The sequence below is a fragment of the Meleagris gallopavo genome, chromosome 1 (genome assembly GCF_000146605.3).
Source record: "Meleagris gallopavo isolate NT-WF06-2002-E0010 breed Aviagen turkey brand Nicholas breeding stock chromosome 1, Turkey_5.1, whole genome shotgun sequence".
NCBI classification, from domain to species: domain Eukaryota; kingdom Metazoa; phylum Chordata; class Aves; order Galliformes; family Phasianidae; genus Meleagris; species Meleagris gallopavo.
Genome location: NC_015011.2, coordinates 162,133,533 through 162,145,593, shown reverse-complemented (window position 1 = coordinate 162,145,593; position 12,061 = coordinate 162,133,533). Strand labels below are relative to the sequence as shown.

At 42.0% G+C, this 12,061-nt stretch overlaps 1 protein-coding gene across 1 annotated transcript; it reads right to left on the bottom strand.

The window, feature by feature from the left end:
- Positions 1–1,270: 1,270 nt before the first annotated feature.
- LOC104917517 (retinoblastoma-associated protein-like) lies at positions 1,271–10,761 on the bottom strand. The gene is made up of 11 exons (XM_031552061.1): positions 10,678–10,761; positions 9,581–9,699; positions 8,952–9,097; positions 7,800–7,945; positions 7,106–7,210; positions 6,064–6,177; positions 5,807–5,973; positions 4,931–4,961; positions 4,301–4,443; positions 3,647–3,696; positions 1,271–3,035 (listed from the first exon to the last, which is right to left on the bottom strand). Exons 1-11 carry the CDS (start codon positions 10,759–10,761, stop codon positions 2,962–2,964), a joined length of 1,179 nt encoding a protein of 392 aa, XP_031407921.1. The 3' UTR covers positions 1,271–2,961.
- Between the last annotated feature and the right edge of the window lie 1,300 nt (positions 10,762–12,061).

Here is a 12,061-nt window from a genome sequence, read left to right as displayed (position 1 = left end):
AGAAGGGCTGCAGAATGTCCCGAAGTGTATTCCCCCCTTTTAAATAAATTCATGCCCTGATAATGATTTAATAATCAATAAAATTACCCCAAACCAATAATAGCTTCTAAAGCAAATGTACAGTATAGTCAACTTATTCCAGGAGCAGCACCGCCATCTTGAGCCGCCTGCATGGCCAAGCGCTGAGCTTTCCTTGGCTCCAATGGAGGGGAGCAGCCTCTTCCCAGGGCTGTCCATTCCTCCACAGGGATCACAGATGGAGTTTGATCCTTTCCATGGAAGCACACAAAATGCTGTCACTTTTCCATCCATCTCTTCTTTTATCCTGGAACCGGGTTCAATGATCTGTGCCATTCTGAAGTCAGGTCTTGCGGTGAGATGGCTACTTAAGAACAGTAAGATTGCAAACCTTGATTAGAAGGCTGCTAATTGCAGGATGCCCGTCTGCACACGTATCTGCATACAGCTGATGAAGTGTTTTTAGAGGGGCGGGGGCTGGTGATTTAGCGAGTGCTCTTTGTGCTCTGGGCGTTATGTCATGCCTGTCGGTTCCTCAAATAGCACTGCAAGCTCAGCAGAGCCGTGAGGCACCTACGGGCTCATAAAGCACAGGAAGTGTGTGGGGCTGCCTGCCTGCCTGCCTGCCTGCAGCCGGACACCTGGCCCAGAAGGCCGTGGCAGCTCATGCTGCTCTCTGACACACTGGGCTATTTCGAGCAGTTCTCAGAACAAAAGAATCCATCGTGAAAAGTGGTGGTGATGTGAACACTAATGTCTCTGAAGGGTTCAGGCACCTCTGCAAGGGCTGTGGTGGCAATGCAGGACGTGAAGCAGCTACATGTGGGCAGAGGCGTTACCAGCGATAACTCTGGAGCAAAAGATCCATCAGGAACAGTTCCAGATGAACTCAGACACAGAATCATTAAGGTTGGAAAAGACCACCAAGACCACCTAGTCCAACCATCAGCCCATCCCACCACGCCCACTCACCACGGCCCTCAGTGCCACATCCACATTCTTGAACACCTGCAGGGATGGTGACTCCACCACCTCCCTGGGCAGCCTGTGCCAGTGCCTCACCGCTCTTTCTGAGAAGAAATGTTTCCTAATAACCAACCTGAGCCTCCCCTGTCACGACTTGAGGCCATTCCCTCTCCTGATGGAGCAGCTTCTGCTCGTATCAGCTGCAGAATCATGGAGGAAGTGTGACATAGATGGGCACAGTTACCAGAAAAAGCAGCCTTCTCATCTAATAAAGCCACCAACTAAAGATCTTTTAAAAGCTATTTTATTTCATCTTGAAAGAAGATAAACGGATGAGTTGTATAAAATATTGCCATACATTTGATGTAAAGCCTTCAATCTGTTGGAACAAACACACACAGTGTCACAGTCAAGCACTAGGAGATCTGTTAGGTGTGGGGCTCTGTCATGTCGTGCCTGCAGCGCTCTCACCCGAGGATCACTGAAGAACTTCAGCTGCTGTAATAGAGCTTGTGACCAGTGAGCCCCAGTGTAACACACATCCCGTCTGTAAAACTCTGGTAAGTGAAAAAATAAACGTAATGTACTCTTAACACTTCTGTACATTCTTCAGGACGAAAGTTGAAGCTGTGCTGAGAATAAAAAATAATTCGGTTTCATTTTACAATTCAGTGACCAATCAGTGTGTCATTTGTGGAGGTTTCTCTGGCTCCGGGTTCAGCTTTTGGTCAACACCACAACTGGTCTTCAGCAGGCACTACTGTAGGCATTTTAGGTTCACTACACCATTTCTAAACACCTTCTATGCAGAGAAGTGTTATTGTGTGATGAGCAGCATGCTTTGCTACCCTATCTTTCAATTTAAGCAGCTGCTAAGAGCTAGATTTCATTCAAATGGGTCATTTAAAAAAAGTGGCAACTCATTTATTGTATTTAGTTCTCTAGAAATAAAACATCCTTTTCTCTTAGCTGGCTATTCTGCAGATCTTTTATCACTGCAAGAAAAAAAAAAAATCCACTATCTGAATCCATAACTTATAAATACACTTAAAAACATTTGTTCCCAAGTTGCCTGTTGAGCTCTGCCTTTTGGGTAAGGCACCGCCTCAGGCCCACAGCTCTGTGCTGTGAGGTGCAAGAGAATCCTACGTCGTGAGATCTCTGCCATCTTCTGTGTGTGAGGTGTGACGTAGGTTGGGGGTGTTCTACTTATAGTTTGTTTTTTTTTAAATCAAGCTTTTCCAAGATATGAAAGTGCACAACGTGGTACTTTGCATTTGGGAATGCACCTTTTTGCTTCGTGGGATTCAATCTCTGTGAGATTCAATGAAATTGAAGCTGGGCCTCTGAATTGTGTGGGGTGAGAGCTGGGGAACTGCAGAATGGGACGTACCTGAGGTACAGCACAGCTCACTGCTTTCAGTAGTAGTGCTAACACGATGTGTTCACTGCTTCCTGCCTCTCCAAGGAGACCCTGACCCTCCACTGCTGCTGTGCAGCTTAAGTTAATGGGACTTGGATGTGTTTACACACAGAGACAGAAATCCTTGCGGTCTGACCCCTAATTTTCAATATTTGCAAATAATGCTTTGAGATCCGACATTAAAATGAAATTTAAGAAGTAAAATTAGTGCACTTCAGATCCCTAGCTAACATTTTGTCTTGAGACAGAAAAAATTCAATCCAGGTAGACTGAACTGGCTTCAATCCGTAACGCTGCAATAGCAAACTAAGACACTTTCCAAGCTGGTTTTTAAAATCCTCTGAAAATATATAAATTAAATTCAGTGGCTTACATCGCATACATGCTACATCATAAGGCAAAGTATCATGAAAAACCTTGAAAAAAATAAAGAAGTCCAAAGGTTTTCAACTATCGGTTTGAGATAAAAGCGACTGAAAAAGCAACTCAATGAATGAAGGCAGTAAAACAAAAGCTGGGAGGGCCTGCAGCAGCCCCTGGTCCTGAGGAGAATCTCACTTTTCTTCATTGGCTGAGGTATCGTTTCCATCGTTCAGTTTCTGCTTCTGCATTCTTGTTCGAGTAGATGCTAGAAAGAAAAATGAATGGAGTTAAATGCTTCCTTCAAAAGTATTTTGGACGTGATTATTTCTTGCACAAATTGGTCATGACCCAAGAAATAATAGAAGTACGCTCTTCTAAATGAAACAAATTCTGCACTTTTAAATATATGCATAATGGTGTTATTTCAGCAATTCTTGCTTAATGTCACACACCTGAAGGAATTCACCCACGCACTGAAGCTCTCCTTGCTACTGTGCCTCCCTTTTGCCATTTCACCCTTCAGACAAGCAATGGGCAGCTTCACGCGGGGCTGCGCTGTGCTGCCCCAGTCCCCATGGGCTGAGCAGTGCCACATCCCAGAGCACAGCAAATCATTTAATTCCCTTTTAAGAATTCTGATATTAAAGATGAACACATCATGCTCATTTTCTAGCATTTCTATGCCATTGTGCCATTTAACAGCACCAAAGAGGCTTTGGAGGATTTTCATTTGATCATCTGTGTTTCAGTGGAGCAAGTCCAAAAACTAAGCACTGAAACGATAGCAGTGTTGAACAGTGTTTTTGTCTGAATTGACACAAACTGTTTTATGCGAGGTACTCACTGCTGAGGAGTTACCAGAAGAATAATACTCACTCATTTCTGCAAGCTTTTGTTGGAACTTGGACTCCTGGGGCAGGTGTTTGCTGCAGATAGAAAGCATTTGATTAAAGGGAAGTTAAAAACAAAAAAACCCCACCCACATAAATCAGGGTTAGTTCATTTCATTGCTATTGCCTCATCTTATAAAGATACAAACTCTATTTTCCTCCACAGTAAACTCAAGAGACGTTTTATTTCTCATACATCTAAAAAAATATTTTTAAAGAGTGGCTAAAAATAACAGCACAATTTGGCCCTCAGCATAAATACCTGGGTGTGAGGCACTGAATACATCCTTGCTTTTAACACCCGATGTCCAGTTAAGTATTTTGCTACCGTCCCTTGTTTAATGTATTTATGGAAGTTCAGAAATAAACAGAATCATAGAATGGCCTGGCTTGAAAAGGACCACAGTGATCATCTAGTTTCAAACCCCCTGCTATGTGCACGGTCACCAACCACCAGACCAGGCTGCCCAGAGCCACATCCAGCCTGGCCTTGAACGCCTCCAGGGATGGGGCATCCACAGCCTCCTTGGGCAACCTGTTCCAGTGCATCACCACCCTCGAACAGAAGTTAGGATGCATTCTGGGGGCCCCGTGAACCAAGCCTAAGCAGTTTAGCAGAAAGCCACCATCAATCTCCTACCCTCCATCTGCCTCATCTTGCCCTTCTATATCGAAGCGCAGCCTCTTCAGTGGCTTAGGGGCATCGCTGGGCTCTGCACTGCGCTTTACGTGGCTCTCGCTGTTGCACACCATCTGGTTTATTTTTTGAAACTTTTCAGAAGTCTGAAATCACAAGAAAATAGTGAAAGAGTTGGTCAATAAATCTTGAAATTACTCAAACTTCCCCAATTATCCACTAAAAAGTTACCAGCTCTGTGAGTCTGCAGCCTAAGAACTCTAACTGCAGAATCATAGAATGGTTTGGGTTGGAAGGGACCTTTAAGATCATGTAGTTCCAACCTCCTGCTATAGGCAGGGACACCTCCCTCTAGACCAGGTTGCTCAAAGTTCCATACAGCCTGGCCTTGAATGCTTCCAAGGAGGAAGCTCCTTCCACAACAACTAAAATACAATGCTATACTTTTTAAAAGCTAAGTCTGAATATTTGAAAGAAGTGAACGGAACATCCGTGTAATCTTTGTGCTTACAAATTCCATAAAATGACTACATGAAACGAGAGCCATGAGCCAGCTCTCTGGCTGCCAGCAGGCTACCCCGTGCCTCTAACACCATGCATTCAAGAGCAGACAATCAGAACTGTAAAACTTACCCCAAACGTTTCACCAATTGACACCAGAATTCTGCCGAAGGAAGAAAACAAGCATTTCAGTGAAGCTGCCCTCCACAGAGAAGCACCCATTAATTTGCACAGACTTTCTTAAGGCATTAATGAAGCTCTTTAACAGTGCAAACTTAAACTGTGCTTTGCTGCATTCAGATTATTCACATTTCCATTAGGACCGGTGAAAGCCTAATTGTCAAATCCACCATCCTATACTGATAAATGAGAAGCTGTGGCTTGGAAGAATGAAAGATCCACACAGCCCAGCCCTTATCAAAAGGAAATGCTGAGTACCTGATAATCAGCCCTTAATCATTACTTTTAGATGTTTGCTAATCAAACCCATATAAGTCTTCAACCTAAAACATGTGATAGTATACCCTAGTTGGAAAAGCCCACTACAGATTTGCACAGGCTTTTCAATTCTGAGATGGAAATGCTGTTTACAGGTAATATCACTCCTTTGCTGTCATCCTCTGCTAAGAGCCAGTGACCCACAGTTTGAATCACAGAATGGCCCGGGTTGGAAGAGACCTCAAGGATCATGAAGCTCCAACCCCCCTGCCACAGGCAGGGCCACCCGAAACCCGTCCCCCGAGTTTAAACGTACCGTAAGTCCCAGGCTGCCCAGGGCCCCATCCAACCAGGCCTTGAACACCTCCAGGGACGGGGCATCCACAACCTCTTTGGGCAGCCTGTGCCAGCACCTCACCACTCTCTCTGTAAAGAACTTCCCCCTGACATCCAACCTAAATCTCCCTTCCTTTAGTTTAAAACCATTCCCCCTTGTCCTATCACTACCTATCATGTACCTATCCTATCTCCCAATCACTCCACTCACTGAAATGTTTGTAACCAACGTACCTGGACCTCGGAGTCATCTTTGTGGGAGACTGAAACCCATCAGAGAATTTGTAAGGGCTCTTCAAGGGTGAGATGTAGATGTTATTGCCTGCAGGGACACGCCGAGGAGAATTGGAAAACTGGTAGGGGCTGCGAGGAATGTGTGGGATAGGTGACAGCGTAGGAGGCTATAAAAAAATAACAGTATCAGAAGGTTTTATCATCTATAAATTCCTATTCCATTAAATAAACAGTTCAGGATACAACTAACACCTTACCCTGTTGGAGGCATACTGTAGGATGTTTGTCTTCAGTTTCTGCATGAACACTAAGTTGTAGAAGACTATAATGGAGTCGTACTGCTCTTCTCTGATAAGAACACGTTTGAAAGTCTGCAGAGTGAGAAATAAAAATTAAGTTCTTTTGTTTGTAAGCGCCTTAATGAGCTTTTTCATGTTAGAATCAAGCCTGCAACTGTAACAGGCCTTTCCATATATACCTGTTTGACATATGACCATATTTTTTACTTAAGACAGCTGAAATAAGTAATCTGTCTACTCCCCCTAAATGTTCCAGGAAAGTTAAGTAGTTCTTAAAGGAATTTAAGCCGCTTTTGAAAAACCCTATCAGTACTACACTTGAACTTCTCATCTAGTCTCCAAATAGAATCATAAACTGTTACTTGCTATCTTTAATTAAAAGGGCAGGAGGAAATTTGCTTTCTGAAAACTAACATTGGTTCAACATATTCACTATTTTGCAAGATGCTTACAGAGATACTTAGTATTAGAGCTAATTTTCTACTCTGTAGGGCGAATATATAGAATCATAGAATGGCCTAGGTTGAAAAGGACCACAATGATCATCCACTTTCAACCCCCTGCTACGTGCAGGGTCACCAACCAGCAGACCAGGCTGCCCAGAGCCACATCCAGCCTGGCCTTGAATGCCTCCAGGGATGGGGCATCACAGCCTCCTTGGGCAACCTGTTCCAGTGCATCACCATCCTGTGTGTGAAGAACTTCCTCCTACTATCTAACCTGAACCTCTCCTGTCTCTGTTTAAAACCATTCCCCCTTGTCCTATCACTGTCCACCCTCATAAACAGCCGTTCCCCCTCCTGTTTGTACGCTCCCTTCAAGTACTGGGAGGCCACAATGAGGTCTCCCCAGAATATAATGAAGCATGTGGACAGTTTGTAATGAACATTCCTATCCTTGTGTGTAGCTTGTTTTGTGGGTTGGTTTTTTTTAAGACAAAGAAGTAAGCAAGTAATTTATAACAATTTTATGGAGGGACAATATTAAAGAATTTCCATACCTCTTGATTTGTATTGGGCAGCTCTTTGTATGCAGAAACTATTGTTTTAAATCTAAGATCCACATTCTTTACTTTGCATATGCCATACATGGAACACATCATGATCTATTAATGAAACAGGAAAAGACAACAGGAAATGCAGTAAATAAGATGGGTTTTCATTTCCAGTTTAGAAATCCTTTTTTCTCTGCTAGTTGATGCTTTCTTCCTTTTAACACAGAAAGAAACTCCAGCACTGTGAAGCTTTGCTACTGAGTTTTAATCTGTATTTCATGAACCGTCATTAGGAAACAAAAGCAAAAGCTCAGTTTATAAGCTGTTACTGGTTGTGCTCTCTAAGCCAGCTTCTGAAACTCATTTTGCTTACTGCAACGTCAGGCTACAATAAAAAAGGTGATTCAGCCAAACATCTTCTCAAGGAAAATCAGTATTTTCTTATAAAAATTAACAGTCTCTGGTCATTATTTTGAAAATAGCTATAAATGGTATTTTGGATATTTGATAGTAAAAAAAATCTAACAAGCAAACCTGAGATGATCAAAAGGACACTTAACTAAATTAATTTCTGCTTTGAGTCATCAACAGAAAAAAAACCCTCAAGATCATAATTTTTGACATCTTAAGAATGTGTAAGGAACATTTCTCCTCAGGAAAGCCTTTTCAAACCTTATGTTTTACTTTTTAAAAATGTTACCTGGTCCAAGTGCCTGTCTCTCATAAGCTCATACTCATTTTGCAGTGTGTGCTGGAAAAGGGTCCAGATCAATGGTTCCAGGTCAGGATGTTCAGAGAGAAGCCGAAAGAACAGGGTATGCAATCGAAGATAGGCCAATCGAAACACTTGAGAAACAAAAGAAAATAGGAGGTATACAAAATAAGAGGAATGTGATGGAGAATGGGCAGCAATTAAGTGTTTACCAAGTCCTACCACAAGAGCTACAACCCATGAAATGAAGTAGCCAGGTTCAAAATGAATGGAAAAGACTCGATACAACACGTAGTGGACATCTGGAAGTCTACACTGCGGATGCATTGTACATGTGCATGCTAAAAATGTTGGTTAAAAAGTCTTGACAAACATTTGGAAAATTAGTCTATTGTGAGTTATTAAACAGACACACTGCAGAAAGCTCAGGAATACCCTGAACTGGAAAAAGTCAAAGCTTGGGAAAGCATTTCAGGGGAATCTCCACATAAGCTTGCCCAGCTCTTAAGTTGCCCACGACACCTATTTGTGGTCAACACTGGAAAAAGATGATAGAAGAACTCTTCATCAGAGCTAATATGGTCATTCTTACAAACAGTAGATAAACTTTCAGTTGAAATTTAATATGCCTAGTGAATGAGAGAAAGATTGTGGATGAAGTCTACCTAGACTTAGTAGAGCTTTTGGCTCTGTCTCCCACAGTGTTCTCCTAGAGAAACTGGTGACTCATGGCTTGGAGAGGCATACTCTTACATGGGTAAAAGCTGGCTGGATGGCCAGGCCCAGAGAGTGCTGCTGAATGGCTGCCTAGGGAGGTGGTGGAACCACTGACCCTGCAGGTGTTTAAGACCTGTGTGGATGTGGCACTGAGGGACATGGTCAGTGGGCATGGTGGGGATGAGCTGATGGTTGGACTAGATGATCTTAGAGGTCATTTCCAACCTTAATCTCTGTATGATTCCATGTAGAGTGCATGTATTAACCTTCTGGTAACTTTTTATTATTTCTTTCAGTGGCAGTTAAGAGTTTGTACCGTGTTTGCTACATATCTGTTATAACCTATTCAGTAATGCTGAGACCTGAAAAGGATAAATAACAAGAAGAAACTTTGCAACTTCAGTATGTGCAGTAGCAACAAACCTTTTTTGTAGAACAGAGAGAGGGAGGTAGATTTCTGTGGCTTCTGTGTTTGTGAGGTCGCAGATGGCTGAGCATCTGGATTAGAAGTACTGCTTTGAGGGTGTCCAGATGCTTTCTTCTTAGGAGATCTCACAGGAGAAAGATACCTGGGGATTTAACTTCTATTAAGCATTTTATCATCAAAGAATAAAGGAACAATTTTACATGAATAATATAGGAACAAACTCTTCTTTCTCCTCCAGTAGGGGAAACAAATTGGTACTGTAACCTGTTATTCTCATATTATAAATTAACAATTCAAATTATTGAATGAATTGATTAAATACTAATCTGTATTCTTTCCTTCTACAGCTCAAAACAGCAAGAGAAATGTGTTAGTGACAGCACACAGTGGAGCTGCTCCACCTTTCTCTCTTCCTTCCCTTCTCCTCTCAAAACTCACACCCTTCCACTCGCTTCAACTTCAACTAACACCCAGCCAAAAACATTTTTCTGATAAGAGGACTTATTTATTCCTAGGCAAGGAAGAAAACAGTTTGCAAATACAAGTTTGATGGGGCCTGGACTTAAATATTAAGGGAGATATCAACTATACATTTCACTAGACATCAAGCATATGCATCACTTACAGATCTGCTGCAGTGTGGTTATGTTGGAGAGGCAGATTTAGGGTGGAAGTGGGCTCAGGTTGATCGGTCTGACCTTCTCGTTCTTTTGACTGCTTGATAAGATCAAACAGAGGTGAATCCTAGAAAAAAAAATCCCAGTAAGAGTACATTACACTGAGAAAAGCCAGCCAGACTGGACAGACATTGTTCCTTCTCTAAAAAATAACCTCCAAAACATGCTGCTCAACAGGAGCTTAATGCCTTGAAATACTTCAGAGTATGCAACTCGTCAGGGTATCAATCAATTGTAACTATTAAAACACACCAAACTTCTATAAGCAGTCTATTAGATACAGTTTGAGGCATTCTAGAGTTTCTTACTATTTCCTATTAAATAGCCACTCCTAAAGAGAAAAGCACATGGGTACATCAAGTATGATTACAAAAGGTCATGATCCCTAACAACACTTGGGTAACTGAAAGGTACCAATGAAAGAAAGGTACCATTTCTGCTCCAGAACCTACCCAACATTTCACATGTAATAGATAACATACAAAACACATTCATAACTCATCTAACTGCAGTGGGAACAATTCAAATTTCTGCAATATCATTTCTGGATGTGATTGTCCCAGACCTACCTCTGGCAATTGCTATGGTAACTCCACATGCATTAAGTCTCTGCCCTTATACCCGACTGAGATCTTAAAACTACAGTGACCTGATCCTACTTTGGTAGGTTACTGTCCCTGTATTCAACGGGCGTGCTGTTGGAGAGACATGGAAACAGCAGTCTGATATTATAAGACATGTCCGATATTTTTATTTTCTTTTGCCCCCTCCAAGAGTCCACACATTTTAATTTTAAAGTGAATTATTTGGACATTAGGTAAGGCAGCTGGAATAAGCCTGAACCTACTAAGAGCTCAAGGTAGGAAGCAACGAAGAGAGGATTTAAGTGAAATGAGGATGGATCTGGCTGATGTAACGTTAGTAGTACTGCTGACATGAGTAATAAACAGTAGTCCTGCAGAAACAGTGTCTCAGGCTTTTGTTGTTTGTGCGTCACGTATGCAGTAGAATTCTGCTGAGACATCAAGATTGCAAGGGAAAATACTTTGGCACCATAGTTATAATTAATTCTGAAAACACCAGGTTGCTGGCTCCTGTTTGTTACATCTTCTTTAAACATGACTCCCATCCTTGTGGATAATGTTCCTTTGCAAGAATGCAGCATGAGAAATCCAGAAGCAATGGAAGAACAGCTTATAAAAAGCAGCTGCCTCTTCAGAGTGGAAAGCAGTACTCCTACAGACAGGGAACAAAGGGGGGCACAACCAGAAATGCAGCATTTTCCTCCTAACAGTCCCCTAAAAGCCACAAAATCGATCAGCTCAACACTTTCTGCATAAAGCATCATTTTGCTGTCCAAGGTCTGTTTGGTTCTACAAGTTCATGTGTTACTAAAATATGACAGCACAAATGACAAATCTTTACGTACAACAACAGCCAGGTATGCAGCATGCAGTCAAGCAAGTTGCATCACTTGGCTGAAGGTCATAAGAAAACATCTAGCAAGATCAGGCCAGTTCTATTAGTATTAAAACCTGCATTAAGACTCTTTTAATTAAGTCTTCACTGTAGGAAAAAAAAAAAAGAGCCCTTTGCTTCTGAAGTTTATCGACTACCAAGTCAGATCAATAAGATGAGAGTGACTTGAGATTCACAACTTTTCATACTGTGTAATTTGTAAGTTGTGCTTTTGAGCAATACTGAAGCTGTTCCATTCATAACAGAACAAAACATAAGTTACTGACTCATAACCACAGAGTTATTTCTCCATCATTTCTCAACCCGACCTTGGACTAGTTTGCATCATCTTTCCTTGTATTTAGGAGTGCACGTGCTTCTCACTTGTTTCTTTCAGTGCTGCTCTTGCTGGAAATGCACAGACATAACCTTCTCCACTTCTCATTCTTCTGGCCACTTTGTCTCTTCCTTTTTATTATTCCCACCAGCATGTCACTATGCTCTGAAGGATCCAAGTTTCTTTCCAAGAGCAGTCGCTAATTCATGGTGAAAATATCTCATTCCTCAACTAAGAGAAATCTCACCTCATTTGATCCGCATTTTAATTACTAATAAGTGGAAAAGTATTGTTTTCTATAAAGCATCAGTAAAAGGAAATGGAATTGATGGAGGGCAAGGGAGGGACAGGTCAAGAAATGGAAGCAGAAGTTGCAGTTTTTGAAGTTAACACTTCCAGTTCCAGGTCCTCCTGCTCCGACTGTCACTGCACGGAGTGTGATTTCATTACAGATAATCACAGGATATCCCAAGTTGGAAGGAACCCATAAGGGTCATCAAGTCCAACTCTTGGCTCCATGCAGCATCACCCAACATCCAAAAAACTATGTCAGAGAGCGTTGTCCAAACACTCCTTGAACTCCAGCATTAAACTCTCTGATAACAAGATAGTGAGAAAGGACACTGCAGCTTGC